We start from the raw sequence: 19255 nt of genomic DNA on the forward strand, positions 1-19255 counted from the left end.
TATCATAACGATGTCTTCGTAATGACGTATTCGCAAGAGAATGAGAACGACAATAATTACAACGAGTATCGTCTGCCGCCGATCTTCCCGTTTCGATACGAAAGACCGATGTGCTCCCGTTCTCTAAGTATAACAGATGTGACATATGATTCTGGTAACAACAACAATAACAATGCGATTGTCGCTACTGATTACGATGAAAACGATTACGACGATGTGGAGGACGAAAGTCCTAGGAAAGGACTCTTGAAGCAGATATTTTGCCTTCCATTAAATTAAGATCGTTATAGGGGTGCGTTTTTAAAATGAAACGAGAGAGGAGATGATTAAAACAAGGGAAGAGATATATTCAAGAATGATCGATTTTATCTATCGTCATTTTTTATAGACAACACAGGAAAAAGATTTTTGAGGCCTACGACAACGTTGAACTTTTTTTTTTTTTTAAAGTTCTCTCGTCATTCTGTTAAAAGACGAGCGCATTCGAATTCGTCATATATATATATATATATATATATATATATATATATATATATATATATAAAATATAGGAATTGTACCCTTACGTTAATTCTCTTGATATGGTGCTGCAATGACTTTATTCTATTAACGTTTAACGTTATTTTCAGCTATTTTTATGCTGGGAAATGAAGTTAAAGAAAAAAAAAGAAAAAAAAAAGAGAAAACGTACCTGACTGCTTCGACTAATCTCTCTTTCTCATAAAATATATTATTCCATTGTGCAGTCATTCCACTTATATCTATAGATAGATAGATATATATATATATATACACACACACACATATATGTATAATGAGGATTAACTGTTTTTGCTTATCCTTTAACTGAACGATAGCTTAATATGTTCAAACGAATCAGGCGGAATAAGTCGACTATATTTAAAGAAATATTACAAGTTAGAAATTAGATGCATTCAATGCCAACATACCAAACATAGGTATAATATTTCTACGATGGGAAAAGAGGTGATTGACTATCCGAAATTTTTGAGAGAGTTTCTTTTTATTTTTTTTCTTTTGTTTTGTTTTGTTTTGTTTTTTTTAATTATTTCTTTTTAATTCGACAGAGAGCTACAATGAGAAATATCGCTTAAATACGAATAGTCCTGTAGTCAAACAATAGATATTTTGAAAGTGCGTACTTTGATTAAATACCTGCGTTAACAAAGAAACATTATATATTAAGTCGTTGTAACTGTGAAATACGGTCGAAGGATTTTCTTTTATCAAACGTAAGCCAAGAGTAAACATGTATATTTTTTATTTTATTTTATTTTTTTTAATGGAGTTTATAGAGAGTGGTGGACAGTATACATATAATGTACATATAAAGTCAATTAAGCGTATTTTCTAGAAGCTACATTTTATTATACCATCTGTATAATTACATTCGCATTATTATAATAAAAATGATATTATTATTCGTATCTTTTCTTTTTTGTTTGTTTTCTGTCTGTTTCTGTCGAAGAAAAATTACATCGTTTTGTTTTTTTTTTTCTTAAAAACGTCATTTACAGTTACAACGATTTTTTACCTTGACTTGAAGTAGTAGTGCTAAATCGAGAAAAGAAAAAAAAAAAAAAGGAAAAGAAAAGAAAAGACAAAAAAAAGGAAGTAAGAAATATTTAGTAAAAAATTGCCAATTCACACAAATTATATAATTATATAGCTAAAGACTCTAGAAAAAATATTGAAAGAAGAAAGTTAACAGTTTATAAAGCAATTTGAATTCTTAAAAGAACGTAGAGAAAGTAATATGTTATTGGACTTTCATTTACAAGTGTTATACACCCTTAAAAATGAGATGAAGATTATATAGTTACTATCGGTAAAAACGAAATTTAAAAAAAATATATAAATAACATAAAAGAGGAAAAAAAGTAAAAGAAAATAAAATACGAAAGTGTGAGAGAAGAGACAGTATTTGGTTTTAATATAAATCTAAATAAAATAAAATAAAAAACATGTATATATATATATATATATATGTATGTTTATATATATATATGTATATGTAAAACCAAGTGCTGGAATTTATATATGCACATATTGTAATAATTTTTAATGAATGAAAACCTTTTTGGTTATATGATGAGAAGTCTGTTTTAAAAGACATTTATCAGATACATATACGGTACATAACGAAGATGATGTGACCGTCTTAATAAATATATTCTATAGCCTTAGAGTTATAACTCGATAGAGAAAAATTTTATATTGCCGTTATATGATAAAACGATTGATGAAAGGATATTAAGATTTTATCGATATCTAGAAAAAGAAAGGAAGGAAGGAAGGAAGGAAGGAAGGAAGGAAGGAAGGCTTTAGTGTAATTATTATGATTCCTATGCGCCATTTTTTGAGTCTACGTACTTAAAATTTACTTTCCACGCGCGCATAAGACGGCATAAAGTGAATGTATATTTATCATATACGGAAACGTATATATATATACATAATATAGTTAGATCATTGCACGATTCAGGGTGGTAGCATGAGAGAGATTTATTCGTCGTTTAAACCACATTAACGTTATATAATAATATCGCTTATCGAATAACTTTTCTTATAGAATCGTCGAAACACCGAAAAATCTACTTCTTTGCGATATCTTTTCTTCGATTGGCCAACCACCCTGTATTAACTCGCATGTACATATATTTACGCATGTACATAGCTTTAAAGGAAGTAACAACAAATAAATAAATAAATAAATAAATAAATAAATAAATAAATTAAAAAATAAATAAATAAATAAATAAAAGCAAAGTACGTATTGAATCGTAAGTACTTGTGTATATTTAAAAGGAAAACTACTAGGGCCATTTGAAAAATTTGCAGCTTTCTTTCCTTTTTTTTTTTTTTTTTGAAACACATCTTAAAGTGAAAAATTTGAAAAACAAAAAAGGAATTCCACGAACTTTTCAAGTGACCCACGTAAAAAAAAAAAAAGAAAAAGACAAAAATAATATCTCTGACATAATATATCGCGACTGTGGTTATTTGTAATATAGTAATATAAGTACTATATATATATATATTACTATTACCATTACTATTACTATTACTACTACTACTATTACTAACTATTATTATTATTATTACTACTACTACCACTATTAATACTAAAGAATGATAAAAATATTGTGCTTTAATAAGTTGAAAATGTACATCAGACATCACACTGTTCTATTTACTTTATTCGTGACGGACGTCGTCGTCATCGTATCGTCACAAGAAGATTGAGATTCATTTGGAAAGTAATTCTGGCTCGAGTTACTTTCTCTGAATTATACTTTTTTATTCATCGACGAGATAGGAGAGCAAAGATGACAAGATCATTTGGAAACTTATTATCTTATTATTTTCAACAAATATTTCGATGAGGAAAGTCGATGAAGAAGATACATTTTTTTTTTAAATTTGTTATTATCATTCCGATATTAACAAATGCGTTATGCTTGTCAATCGATGTATATTGCTTTACGAATCACTTGTCGATGATTTTACCGACGTCCGTACATTTCTTGCTTCCAACAGCTCAGGCACACATTAGAAAAAAAAATAAATAAAAAAGAAAATGGCAGAGTGCTATATAAAAGAACAGTTTTATTAGACAAATGTATCATATACTATTACCATAGACTAAGGGAAGTTATATAAATGCTAGCATATTGCAAAGTCCGTATTGTTTTTATAGAGCTATGGTATATATTATAATTATAAATATTATCATTATTATTATTATATTATTATTTTATTATTATTATTATCATCATTCGACATGCGATATCGCCAGATAATAAGATCGTAAAATTCTACTTTATTGCAAACTATTTTTAAAGTCTTTCGTTCCAGATATGTCTAATCTTCTAATATTAGAACGATGATAGATATATCACGACGTTTAATAATAATTTCTATTATTATTATTATTATTTTTATTTTTATTCTTATTATTCTATTATTATTATATTACAATATGAGATATCAAAAGAGATAAAATAACTAAACGCTTATTATCCTAGGATTTGTCGTGTGATTTATTTGCAAAAATCATATTAGCGCAACGAGAGAGGATGTATATTTTATCTGTCATGATAAAAAATGAAAAGCCGTAAGAGATCATTTCATGCTTTTCCAATTCCTTCGTCTGACGCGGAAAAAATACTAAAAATAATTATTACACACATATATACACATATATACACACACATTACAAATGGCCTGATTATTAGTTTAACATATATTTGAAAATTGTGCTAAAAGATTACTGCATACATAAATAGTATTTAAAAATACTATAATAGTATTTTTATAAAGTTATGGTTTAAATAGAATTATTGAGTATTAAATATATCGTACATCCATACACCAATTATTATTATTATTATTACTGTTGTTATTATTATTATTTTTATTATTATTGTTATTATTATTATTTTTATTATTACTATTATTATTATTATTATTATTACTATTATTATTATTATTATCAGTAAAAAATATTACTATTACTATTATTGTTATGTGTTATCACGTTATTATTTTTATTAATATTAATATTATTATTATTATTTTATTATTATTATTATTATTATTATTATTATTATTATTATTATTACTATTATTATTATTTCATCACATTACTTTACAACCCGCAGAAGCGAATTGGTTCCTTAACGATAGTACGAATAAATAACTAATTCCTGCAAAAGACACAATTATTTATGTATAATCTATAAAGAAGAAAAGGGGAGAAAGAGATAAAAATAGTAAGATATTATTTAAAGGAATTGTAAGAAGACACATATAGAATGAGACAGTCAAGATATCTTGCGCCCTATTTAAGGGGCGTGTATTTTAAAGTGATTAAGTATTCGAAGAGAAAATAAAAGAGTATAACTTATAACATAGAGAGAGAGAGAGAGAGAGAGAGAGAGAGAGAGAGTGAGAGAGATCTTTCTCCCTCTCTCCTCTCACACTCTCGTTGAGTTTAATCAGAGACATAAAAGAGTAAGAAACTTGAACAAAAATAAAAAGTAAATAAATAAAAAAATATATATATAATTATATGCTCAAATGTTTAAGAATAAAAATAAAAAAAAAAATAAAACGATACCTCGTATAGTTAGTTACGTAGGTGTAATAAACATAATTAAAAGTGAAGAGGGCATACTATAGAATATGAATTCATTTTTCACTTTCGTGGATCATGACAGACGGATCAACGTTGGTACTTTATAATATTCTCGATACACACAATAAAAGCCCTTATCGAATATATTCGTCATATTTATTAATCACATCCTATATATGTATATATTTAATTTACGCATGTCTATGTATATAAAAATAATCTCAGATCTTATCTGAACCTGACGATCTTTTATTAAGGAGAAATATTGTCTTAAAGAAAAAATGAAATCAAAAAGAAAAAAGGATCGTGATTTCAATGATGACAAAAAGGTGAGAGCTTAGTAAATCAATGCATCTTGTATTTCTTCTTGTCTCTCTTTTCTTTTTTTTTCTTCATTTTCTTTATCCTTTTCTCCTACTTTTCCTGCTTCTCCTTCTCAGGATCAGAGTTTGCGCTATCGCGATTACTCTGCTTTGATCGACCCACTCTCTAGGTGAAAAGGGATGGAGATATTTGTGGATAGAAACGAAGGCAACGTTGTTGATCATTCCAACTTTTGCTATGTTCATGAAAAATACATCAATATCCTCTTCCCTGGGGTAATAAAAAAATTTATAGGTATATTCGAAAATCTTTCTCTTTTTTCTTTTTTCTTTTTTCTTTTTTTTTGTTTCTTTTTTTTTCTTTTTTTGGCATACATTAGATTTATTTAATATTTTATCGAGACCATATTTGTTTCTTTTGATTATTAAATATTTTTCATATTTCAAGTTTATTCATTATTCTTGGTTTTATAATGTTTTAGATAAATGATGATTACAGGCGTGATTCTTTACAGATTTCGACGAACAAGCTCTTATTTTAAAGACAAACGTTTAAGCGATGAGATGGTTTTCTTTCGAATCTTAGAAATAGCTTTATTTTCTTTGATACAATTCGTATCAAAAAATGAAGTTTCTTTATGAGTAATTCGTGCAAACAAAACTATAGCTTTTTCAAGAATTCGACTAAGTCATGTTCTCGTTTAAACCTTCATCTTTAAAATGATATTTTTTTTATCAACGTCGGTCAAGAATTACCTCTGGATTCATCGCTTAAATGGTGCAAACACCGTTTTCGAGATTTTTCGTGAAAAAAAATTTTTATATAATGGTGTTCTTTGAACTTTATGGTAAAAGGGGAAAAGCTCGTAACCCAACAACTGATTTTCATATAAACGTTTGAGTGGATAATTATAATCGTATTATTAATTTGTTATATTCGCTTTTCTTTCTATTCCGTTTTTTCTTAAATCGGCTTCTTTTATCGATATTTTTATTGATTCTGCGAAACTATTAATTAGTATGAAATTCTACTGTGAAATCGATTATCACGATTATCACGAAGATTGTATAATATTTTTAATTATTATATATATATATTTAAAGTTATTTTAACAATATAATATGTATATGTAGAGAGTATAATTGATATTTAAATTAAAAATTATGCAATCGTTTGAATATTATGTGACTAATACCTATACCCCTCTATAATATTAAATAATTTAATTTTATTCATACGGACGCGGTCATTAGATAAAAGTTTTCAAAATTGAAGTTGTTGTAGGCAGGTGCACTATACGATATACAAAACTTTGACAGAGTTTGAGTTAGTTATCTTTCGTATTTCGGCCAGTAAACATGTCACCTCTCTTTCTCCATACTAAGTAAGCTTGAATAATTAATACTTTTCGTGGTCGTTAACTATGATGTTATCAACAACGAAAGATAAAGGGTTTCAACGATTTTGATAAATTTTCTACTCGAAGTTGTTGCGTTTGCGTAAACTCAACAAAAACAAAATGTAGACTGACTTTGGTAATGATCGAAATAGTTTTCTTTTACATTTCTTCGAGATAACATCGTAGCTCTCTCGTTCTAAACATTGAAATTTAGAAATCAATACTTTCGGTAATTTTAAATTTGTTTAAATAATACGAGGAGTTGAATAAACTAATATTTAAACAATAGTATATTCGTTTAAACGTTATATGGCTCGATATACTCGTTAAAAATAAAATAATTATAATCCATCTTCTCTTAGACTTACCTTTTGTTCTCACAGTCCTTGCGTACGCGTAATATGTAAACAGAAACAATCTTTCGATCGATTTTATACGAGATCAGTTTTCTTTTACATTTCGTCCTGGTAACATCGCAGCTCTCTCGCTCTGAAAGTGGAAACTTGGAAATTAATATTTTCGGTAATTTTTAATTTATTTAAATAATACAAGGAGTTGAATAAACTAATATTTAAACAATAGTATATTCGTTTAAATGTTATATGGCTCGAAATACGCGTTAAAAATAAAATAATTATAATTCATCTTCTCTTAGACTTACCTTTTGTTCTCACAGTCCTTGCGTACGCGTAATATGTAAACAGAAACAATCTTTCGATCGATTTTATACGAGATCAGTTTTCTTTTACATTTCGTCGTGGTAACATCGCAGCTCTCTCGCTCTGGACGTGGAAACTTGGAAATTAATATTTTTGGTAATTTTGAATTTATTTAAATAATACGAGGAGTTGAATAAACTAATATTTAAACAATAGTATATTCGTTTAAACGTTATATGGCTCGATATACGCATTAAAGGTAAAATAATTATTATTGATCTTCTCTTATACTCTCATTGTAATCTCGCGGTCGTTGCGTACGTGTAGTATGTATACAGAAACAGACTTTTGATTGACTTTGTAAGGGATCAGTTTTCTTTCGCATTTCGTCGAGGTAACATCGGAGCTCTCTCGTTCTAAACGTGGAAACTTAGAAATTAATACTTTCGGTAATTTTATAGTTTCTTAAACAATATTAAGGAACTATAGAAGAAACTATAAGGAACTATAAGGACTTAATTAAAGTAATATTCAAACATAATATATTCGGTTAAACATTACACGACTCAGTACGCGTGTTAAACATTTTCATAATTTTAATTTATTTTCTCTTAGATCTACAATTTGACCTTCGGTCGTTGGTTACGTCTAACGTCAACAAAAACAAACCTTTGATTGACTTTGATGGTTTATCGGATCAGTTCTCCTTTGTACTCCGACAAGTAAACATTGAAGGTCTCTCAAGATGTTTTTGCTACAAGTATCAACCAAGACTTAAAGTAAGTATAAACACTTTTTTTTTTATAATTTATATAGTTTCTCATTATAACAGCGATACTAATAATTTTATTTTTATTTTTCTGTTTCAGAACATCATTGTAATCGTGCGCGAAGCAATGATGAAATCGAGTGTTAGTATCGCTAAAATAAAAATCCAAAATTCGCGAAGTAGAAGCAGTGTTTGTTCGTCCGCGTTTCGCGATTTAAACAACAAGTGAATTTACATCGATTGCGTGCAATGCAGTCGTTAGAGTCAGTGTTTGCTCGCAAAGTTTTTTGCTTTTTTAACAGTCGCACAGACTGTATTTATAAAAGATAGTAGAGTTCCGCGAAATAAATTCAGTGATCGTCCGTTAATAAATAACTACCGTGAATTAAAATCAGTGCATCACTGAAGAGGATTTCAACCAACATCGATGTCGACCTACCTCATTTTCAACCAACTACAAATCATCCACCCTCAATTTCGACCTAAATCGTGGACGAGTGTTTTGGAGCCATCGCAGAACTTCTTAAGTAGCAAGTGAATTTTTAAGTTCCTCCGATCACTCAACCATGTCGAGGACGAAAGGTCCGAATCGGCACGAGTGATTGGTTGTAATTAATTATTAAAAGAGCATTGAGTGACCACGAGTAAATTTCTTCGGAGATTTACTCGTGAATGGTTTCTATATTTATTAGATCAGGATAGGGTCTTCTTGTTCAAACGCGTTAATTGTAACTATTTGACATGTTTTTAATTAATTTAAATTCTTTTTTGCGAAAATAGTAAAAAAAGAAAACAATATTTACGAGTTCTAATAAAAAACGAGCAAGAAGACATTCGCGATGGATAATCTCTGGATTACAAGCGAAATTGTATAATTTATTTTTTAATAATTAGAATAATCGCTTGTAAGAAGGAGTGTCCAAAGATTTTTTATTATATTTTTAAATAAAATTGATAAAAGAAATGTCTCAGTAGAGTCATTGCTTTTGATTGAAAAAAGTCGAGTAGAGTCATTCCTTTTGAAAGAGTAAAGTCGAGTAGAGTCATTGATAAAAGATAAAGAGACTTGTAAAATCACAACCCGTGTAGTTTAAAATAAATTAATCAGTTTTTAGCTTAGTATTTTCAGCAATTAATACATTTATTCTCGTTTCTCTCAATTTTTCGTTTCAGGATTGTTTTAGAGTTGCGTTAGATTTATCACTTTTTTCTACGTTTTAGAAAAAGGTTTTAGTTTTTTTGGCATTATTAAATATTTTATAGTAGTGGTTAAGACACGAAGAAGAGGCTATATGCCGAAGAGCTTGCACAAATTGTGGCTCAAGAGGGCCCAACTATTAGTTATTTTCGAAGGTTCAACAGAACTCTTCGAGAATGGCTCTTAGTCGTATTTTCATTTTACCATGTTGTTCACTCAAAATGCTCTTATATAATAATAATGTTGATTTCAGAAACTGAAACGACGTAACATTCCATTTCTCATGCCGCATTTTCTGCATTGTTATTATTAAAGTCAAGTAATAAATTTTTCGCATATTTTTTTTGAAGTTCAATTAAAATCATAATTTTATTTTTATAAAATCAAGTATCATATTAAAATAATAGTTACGAATCGTATAAAAAATGTCGAAATAAAATCGACTGCGCGACGAAATAGACGCTGGTTTAAATATGGAAGGGATTAATTAATAAATGAGATTATTTTATTAACATTTAAATATTAGGACATTCCTAACGATATTACGAAGATTGTAAGACGCGATCAATATAAAATAAATTCAATTTAGTCTTTCGACAAACATAATTCGCGAACTCGGGAGGGTATAATGAATATATATAAAATTATTTTATTAATATTTAAACGCCGACTACATCAGTTAACATTGGGTCTTGTATTCTTGCTAAGCTCATGTAACCCCGGGAATTAAAGTAAAGTTTTTAAAGTAGAGTTTCGTTCAGCTCGTGGGTCTTCAAATGCGGTAATTTTCCTGTGGTAAGTCTTGGATCGGTATTACTCGTGATATAGAGTAATTTAATAGGATTCCATCAAGCATACTACCAAGCGAATAATATGCATATAATAATTTAAACAATTATTCTAAATTAATTGTTGTAGATTAAATATTTTAATTTCTCTCAAGTGAACCCCTTGAAAAGAACCCTTGAGTGTGAGCTCTTGTAAGGGACCTTGGGCGAGTTTTTTTTCTTTCAATATGGAAAAATTGTTCGATTTTGATACTCTGATTTTGTTCGAGTGGAACGATATTCTTCTACATCTCGTTCTTAGTTTCATCTTTCTCGCACGTGCGCGCCTTCTGAATTTCTTTTCTGCTCTTTCTCTTCTCCTCGAATCTCGATCATCGAGGGATGAATTTATCTACGATCGAGTGTTTGGCCAGCAAAGATTCGGTATATCAATGCGGGTCTAGTGTATCGTTGAATAGCTCGGTTCATCATCGATTTTTACACGCGAATACGGGTAGGATAGGGAGAACACTTGCGCGTGTGTCGGCGGATGCAGGCGTGGGTGTTCGCGGACGCGATTAAAAGTCCTACGATAATGGACTTCGTTTGATTGTTCGAAATCGCGATTTGTTAGAGAGCGATGTATGTAGCTACCGATATCCTGTAATCCGTAAGTGGGGAGTGACCCTCCTCTAGATAACGTTGGATACTAGAATTCTCGGTTAGCTCATGTCATCCCGGGAATGCCGGGAACGCGGATTGTAGAGTAGAATCACCGTTATTTTAACATTCACGTGGGTGTCGCGAACGCGATTAAAAGTCTTACCATGAACTTCGTTTTATTTGCTCGAAAATTCGATTAAATTATCTCGCGAACGCGGATTTTAGAGTAGTCACCGTTAGCTCGTGGGTCTCTAAATGCAGCAACCTCCACGTGGTGAGACCTGGGTCGGTATTACTTGCAATATATCGAAATCTAAGCGTAAATTATATAACGCAAGTACTACCGGGCGAATGGCTGCATATTTCAATATTTTTCCAAATTTTTTCTTTCTAAATTTGATTGAAATTACATTGTTTGAATTTTAAATTTATGATCATGATTAGATAATAAAATAGAATTTAATTAGATGAATAAATCAGATTGAATACTGATATAATTTCTTAGAAGAATGCATCGAAAAAATTCTTTTATTATTTGTATTTATTAATGATATTGTATTATATATTAATGATATTTATTAATGATATTAATGATATTGTATTTATTAATGAAATATATATATATATATATATATATATAATTATTAATAGTATTTAGATAGATAACTACTAGGACAGGTAACTATAGGCGGATAATGTATATAGTATTATCGCACTTGTAGTTCATATTTTATTTATATTTTTTGCTTGAGTCATATATAAGAAAGATAGTAAATAGTTTTAACATCAAAAAGGAATTGGGTTGTTTTACGTTGATGTTAGAAAAAGAAATATATATACAAAATACATTAAATTATTACTCGAAACGAAAGTGGTTTTCAACTAGTGTTCTATTTTATTAGAAGAAGGAAGAGAACTTTTTTGATGTTTTACAGACACCGAGATTAATTTTACATGCCCTCAGTAAAGAAAGGACGATCGTTGTAAGAATAATTCATGGTTACGGAAGCGGAAAACAACTTCGCAGAATTTTCTTACGGCTACTCTTGTATACGGTTTGATATCATGGAATAAGTGGTAATATTCAGTTATATGGCTTGTCATATAACACACATTTCATCTGTATGCAGAATCACGTATATTCATAAATATAAATATAAATATATATATATACACACACATATATATATATGTACACATACATATGTATACTTTCTAAGAATATTTTTTTTCTCATCTTTCATTTTCATCCTTTTTTTATGATTTCGTATTATAAAGGACGTACATAAATTTATATTTATATACAAATAGAGGATATAATATATCTGTTATATGAAATATAAAGTTTATTACGATATTAATGAGAAATGTGTAATGGCACGTACACATAATCTACATATGTGCTTTTGATAATCATTAATTAACGTAGATTCGTGCCTTTCGATAGCCTAGCCATGTGTACAACCTCAGTTACATAATAATCTATGCTGCTAGATTACCAACGCGAAAATGTAAATTATCCAATGGATCCCTGTAGATAATTGACTATTTCTATTTGCAATTCGTATTCGACTACTATGGGGAATACGTAAATACGTGACTTCTCGTATATATCGGGTAATCTACTAAAACGAAAATCTGCGCATTTTGTTTCTTTTACGTTACGGTGATGATGATAAACCACGAAGTACGTGGTAATTTATTCGTTTATATATACATGTATGCATATATAATTTTTATTTCATCGATATCGCGTATCATCATCCAATTTCTTTTCGGATATTCGCGATAATTAACTTTCAGTTCAGTCTCCGAAATATTTCGAAGAATTTCACGAAGTTTATTTAAATAACTTTTTTATTATCCTGACAGTTAACAGAGTCGATCTTGATAATTATCAATGGAATCTCGATATAATGAAATTAAATTAAAACGGTATCTTTTCTTTTAGTGTTCTTTTTTTCTCTCTTTCTCGTTCTTTTTCTTATCTCTATCCTCGTAAGTAAAATTTACGTTGGAATAAATTTTTATTTGGAAAAAAGAAAAAAGAAAGAGAAGAAAAAAAAGAAAAATTATCGAAACTAACGCGATTGAAAAATAGAAACGTTGACGTTTCATCTCTGTTTCCGTAGCTTCGACTATTCAGAATATAAACTTGGGAATGTGATTTTAAATCGAGGTCCAAGAGGGAGCCCTTAAAAGGGTAACTTTTTATATTACGTTTCAGGTTCCTAGCACTCGAGAAAGCGAGTGCTTTCTTTACGTTCTCTTATTCAATGGAATATATTCTCGTTGGAAAAGGTGATCGTTCGGCTTTTGCCTCGAAAAGGGACGTCCCTTCATAGCGTGTCTTCTACTCTTTTACCCTTAGGGAACGAAACGACCTCGTCTTCCTTGTCATTGTCATCGTATTGTCCTTTTATGTTAGAAATGAAAATTTCCATTTTCCTACTCTTTCCTTTCCTTCTGTGCTCCTACTTCTTCCTCTACTTCTTCATCCTTTACCCTCTTTCCACTATTTATTGTGATAAGGATACTGTCTGCGTGTCTATAAATCTGTTATTCTCAATCGTTACTATCGACTCCATTCCCACAAAGGTAATTGAATTTGAATCAATTTTGTGCTAAGTCAGATACAATTTTTTCCAGATGTGATTTAATTCGTTATAGTAACAAGTAGAGAGGATCGATTACATACGACTGCATTACATTAATACTATGATCGTAGGACAGTGAAATAAAAGAAGAAATAAATAAATAAATGAATAAATAAATAAATAAATATTAGAATAACAATTTTTTAGAAGTAGTATGATATACGAAATAATAATTACTATTACAATGACGATGATAATGTAATAATCATTGTTTAATTGTTATCAAGAATTAGAATGAAAGTGGTAAATTCTTCGCTGTTATGTGTAATATAATAAGTACACACACACACAGATATATATATATATATATATATATATATATATATATATATATATATATATGTTGGTATACGGAGAGAGAGAGAGAGAGAGAGAGAGAGAGAGAGAGAGAGAGAGAGAGAGAGAGAGAGAGAGAGTGTGAGTGAGTGAGTGAGTGAGTTAGTGAGGAGAAGGAGGATCTTAGAGAATAATTCACGCTACCTAAATCCATGTCGTGTACGGCACTTCGAGCGTGTTAATGGATCTTACGGCTGGATGGAAGTTAACCTTTGTTGCCACTCCGTTTGCGGTACGCTAAATTAGACTTTGATGATAGAGACGCAGTGATATGTCGAAAGAGCCGTCGTCGAGTTGCATCAAAGCGACGTTCGTTTCATTGGAATTTTCATCTTTGTCCGAACGATTCTCTGCGACTCGCAAAATTCGAAAGGGACGGTCGTTTAAACTTCTCTCTGTCTCTCTTTCTATTTCTCTCTAATTCTCTCTCTAATCCTTTCTCTCTCTCTCTCTCTATCTCTCTTTGTCTTTGTCTTTCTTTTCTCTCTCGCTTTCTCGTCTTCGTTAACTCAATGTTTCCAATCTCACGATCGTTTCTCCTTCGTAAACGTGTACGTACACGTCCACCGTGTTTGTGACAAGTAGAACGAAGCTAAATCATGGTTAAAGTGAAACACGTGCTCCGAACAGTTTCGTTTATTCGTAAAATTGAAACAAGCTCGCAAATCTTCTGCGAAAAGTACCAATACGAATTTTCGAATTTTCTCTCTCTCTCTCTCTCTTATCCTCTCTATCTCTCTTTTTTTTTTAGATAGAGTTATGACCAAAAGAAAATTTGTTATCAAACAGTGAGATCATAAAAATTACGCTTAGATACGTTTTACGATGGTCATTCTCGATTCAAAAAATTTCCGAAAGGTTTTTATTACGATCTATTATGAACAGGTTGACCTAACGCATATAATACATTCCAGAATAATACTTAGATTTATTTTTATATCTATCAATAAAAGTCAATTTTACGTCGACGTTACATGCGCAAAGTATTCAAACATTTTTTTAAAACTGCGTAACTTTTATTCTTAATAAAATTTTTCTTCTTTCTCCTTTTTTTTTTTAACAAAAAAAAAAATTGATATAAAAAATATCCTGAAAAATCAAAAACAGCTGGAAATATTATTTTTGTATAGAATCTTGTTTTCGGATTATGTGTATACCGATTTGCAAAACGTTCGAAAATCTCATTAACATACATACGTATATAAATAAATTTATTTTTAATCTATTCGGGATTGGAGAATATTTGATTTATTCAACAGTTTGAAAAACAATATGTATCTTTTTCGCATCTCTCGATTTATGTATTGAATTCATTCGATCGATTTCGCTTCTATTTGATTTCTCCTTTTTTTTTGTCTTTTTTAGTTTTCCTATCTTTTTTTTTTTTTTTTTTGACAACAAAATCAACAATTTCGATGGATCGGTATGCTATCTTCTTTCTGGACAAGAGCTTTTCCATCGGGAAAACCATTTCCACGACTATACCATAGTTTACGGTGCACTAGTTTCTACGCAGTAACCTCTTTCGTTTAATTCACCATCGTCTTTTTCCCGTATTTACAGTGAGATGTAATTCCGAGTCATTGGCAGACGTGAATCGCGTCCTCTCAGGAATCTTTTTCTTCCTACGGACCATTAAGGTACAGTACAATTAATCGAATTGCTATTGTTTTTCATTCTTTTCGATCCATCCCATGAAAAAATAAAGAAGAACGTAGATAAAAGAAATATCCAATTTTTGCGATCAATTCGTTCAAAAATAATCGTTGTTAGAATTTATTGAAATAATAAATTTTCGTATTTCGACGAAATTTCAATCGTTTAGAAACAATCAAGTAGAGATGTCTTTCGATTTATACGAATTTATTTATGTGCTTTTTCTCGGTTGAGTTAATTAATTTAGTTTAGAAATATCGGCGAGTATTTTTCTCAACATGTTTTATCTAATCGTGAAAGCTTTCATGTTTCGTTTTGTTCAAACGGAAAAATACCAGGTAAAGGAAAAAGAACAATGAAAAATACAATATTTTCTGACCAGATCGGATCAAAGAAAGAAAGAGAGAGAGAGAGAGAGAGAGAGAAGTCGGCATTAAACATAAGATGGTCTCGATCTTCTCTTTTTCCATTTTATCAAGATTTAAGTCACGATATGATTTTCGTAGGGCGCACTTTACGGAAATTGCCACGATAAAATTCTCAAAACGTTCGTTCTCACCCCTTCTCTTGGTATGAATCTACACACCGTTCACGTCCTTATTTCGTATATGAGGGACATCGTCTCGTGACTATTCTACCGTTGAAAAGCTAATATTTCTTAGAGGGAAAATTCCCCTTCTTATAAGTCTTTCCTTCTCCCCCATTCGTACAGAGACACGCGAATCATACTTTAGCACCGATTAGACGGAGAACTCACTACGACCTTTTATCGTTTCCGTTTCCTTCCATTTGTCAAGGACTTTAAGTAGTAAGTAGCTCGATCGACTTTCAAACTAACCACGAAAATGACTGTTCACTCGGTAAAATGAAATTTTAAATTGGAATTAAATAGACTGTATCTCTCTCTCTCTCTTTCTTTTCAGTGCATTGTTTGTTGATCATCTTTGTTCTACTTTGCTTAATATGCGTACATACATACATACATATATACGTAATGTGCATGCATACGTACATATGTACATACATACATACATACATACATATTCGCTGAGTAGTAGTTTGTCCTAATTCACGCAAGACCATATGCGTCTGACGACGAACCATCCGCTTTCACTGTCTCTCTGGAGAAGGGTTGCGTTAATCATGTACAAACTATGGGCTTTCTAATCAAAGACAGCATGACGGTGAGCACATAATTCAGACTCTAGAACATACGATCTTCTTCCGAAGTTTTAAGTGTTCTTTGATAGTCTTTGTCTTTGGTAACTATGGTTAATAATTGATATAATTTGTACTCGATATTGAATAAATTACAACTTTCTATCTTACGTACGAATAGAATTTTCTTAAGAAATATTAATAATATTTGCTTGAAAATTAATATCATGCTTGTTGGAAATTATTATTACGTCGATTAAAATTATTACGAACATTTTAATTGTTACCGAATACTATTACTATTCGGATATATACGGGAAACATGGCAAAAGAAAATTGTTTAAAATTATTGTACATATTTGTGATTTTAATATAATTAATTTTGAAGATAGTGCTTATAATGATATCGTATAATGAAATAAATAAGTTCAATTAAAAGTATAAATAAACACAATTAAAATTACTTGAACAAATTTTATGATCTGAAGAAATTTCGAATTAATGGTAAAAATAAATAATTAAATAAAAAAGAGTATAAAAATAGCAAGAGAAAGGGAGAGAAAAAGAAAGACAGAGAGAGGTAAAATAAGCTAAGAGCAATTGGACGTACGATCGACTATTGTTCGATAGCTTGATTGGAAACGAATGGCTGTTATGAGTTCTCATTCGAACGATTGCATAGCTGCTAAACGATGCCGAGAAATAGAGAACAAAGAATCGTAAAACGATCGTGGCCTTCATTATTTTCCTCCTTCAAGCTCTTCTTCCTTCGTAAAACACGTGCTCGACATTCTTCATGTCCTTCACTATCTTCTTCCTCACTACCTTCTTCTCTATCTTTTGTTCCAACAACATGCCGAGTCGAGTGCAACGTAACGGCACGAGAAATCAATTCTACTACTACGCGAGAATGAGACAAAGGCTATTGACCTTTCTTACCAAAAAGAAAATATCTAAGAGAATGCAATTTATATCCCAATCGATATTTCTGTTCTTGTGTAGTGTCTTTTTTTGATACGATTTGTCATACAAAATCGAATCATTTTTGTTACCTTTAATGATATCAAATAAATAAAATATAGAGTATTGGTAGCAGGTGGTAGCAAATCACTCGTATATGGTCAGAAATTTAAGAATTATTCGTATGTGTATTTAATAAATAAATTAACTAACAAGGTCTTTTCTAAAAAGAATAATTGATCATTAAAATCGTCTAGAAATTTTTGGAAATGATCATCTGTGAGCGATGTTGTTTTCAACGAGATTGAATTCATATTTACTATCAATTAAATGAAATTAATATTAATTATTATATGACCTAATTCCACCCTCACGGATACTACAATCTGTATTAATGGAATAAATATTAATATTATTTAATATGATTTTGTTTTTTCCGAAATTCGTAGTTAACGTTCCAATAAAAAAATCTAATTAGTTTTCTAACGTTAATCGTGGACTTTCAAACTGGAATCCATTATTTTCAGGCATAGAAAATTTCTAAAACGGAATGAACGAACGAGCGAGAAGATCTTCCGTGCAAGAAGTTCACTCGCTTACGTTATAGAGTCGATTAACGTTTTCGCAGGCCCCATTATGACTTCGACTCTCGTTTAATAACGGGGCCAACGACAAGAGGCGGAACTCGAATTCCAAAGTTACTATAACGAGAACGGTGCAACAGCTGTCGTTGATCGGAAAGAGTAATGTTTTGGCTGATTTCAAGGGAATACGGAAACGCAACATGTGCATAGATATATACTTAGAATTAAAAAGAGTATACGCGTCTATTGTTTTATTACATTTCTAATATATGAAGTTTCAAATAAAGATTAATATTCCAAATATTCCAATCAAAGAGGACAGATATGAAAAGAAAGATAAAACGTGTTCGTCGAACAAATTGTTTTTTTTTTTTTATTTTTCTACATTCTCTAACGATCCTCGAATAAATATATTTTTTTTTATATAAAAAGAACGAAATACAATATCCGTAAGATTTTTCAAATATTATTTCGTTGTATACAAAATTGGTTGTTAGTTCGTATCTGTAAGTTATGGTTTTTTTTTTTTTTTAGATAGGGAAAAAAGAGTTTGGGTTATAGAAATTTACCATGGACATTGGAAAATAACGAAAAGAGAACGAGGAAGAGAAAGATGGAATAGAGAATTGAAAAAGGAAAGATATTCGACGAAAATATATTGTTACCTTTCGTAGCCACACTCGGGGATTGTGGATAAAAGTTTACATGGGACTGGGGTAATTTAAAATTTAATTGCATTGCACTTTGCAAATGGCATAGCAGCAAAGAATGACGTGTACGAACGACCGACTCGGCGCAAAGGGATGGATAATAGAAAATATTATTTGCTCTTACATTTCCTTTACTTCTTTTACTCTCTCTCTCTCTCTTCCTCTTTTTTTTATTACTGATTCTCGTTACCTTTCTCGCGAGAACGACTTACAAGAGTAGCGTAAACATTTTCATTTTACTATTGTCTACAATT

The 19255-nt window shown here is 30.2% G+C and overlaps 1 protein-coding gene across 1 annotated transcript; it reads left to right on the forward strand.

Moving 5' to 3' along the window:
* The first annotated feature begins 5664 nt into the window (after nt 1–5664).
* Nucleotides 5665–9867, forward strand: LOC127065257 (uncharacterized). Its single transcript, XM_050997349.1, has 4 exons — nt 5665–5760; nt 7364–7406; nt 8159–8322; nt 8413–9867. The coding sequence occupies exons 1-4, from the start codon at nt 5665–5667 to the stop codon at nt 8539–8541; spliced, it is 432 nt and encodes a 143-aa protein (XP_050853306.1). The 3' UTR covers nt 8542–9867.
* The last annotated feature ends 9388 nt before the right edge of the window (nt 9868–19255 follow it).

Source organism: Vespula vulgaris, chromosome 7, assembly GCF_905475345.1.
Source record: "Vespula vulgaris chromosome 7, iyVesVulg1.1, whole genome shotgun sequence".
Classification (NCBI taxonomy): Eukaryota; Metazoa; Arthropoda; class Insecta; order Hymenoptera; family Vespidae; genus Vespula; species Vespula vulgaris.

What these genes read in the sequence shown, in the direction of transcription:
- LOC127065257 (XM_050997349.1), top strand. Translation starts at nt 5,665, where the DNA reads ATGGAGATATTTGTGGATAGAAACGAAGGCAACGTTGTTGATCATTCC. An exon ending in TCAATATCCTCTTCCCTGGG is followed by an intron (nt 5,761 to 7,363) that starts GTAATAAAAAAA and finishes GTAACATCGCAG; the next exon opens with CTCTCTCGCTCTGAAAGTGG. An exon ending in AGTATCAACCAAGACTTAAA is followed by an intron (nt 8,323 to 8,412) that starts GTAAGTATAAAC and finishes TTTCTGTTTCAG; the next exon opens with AACATCATTGTAATCGTGCG.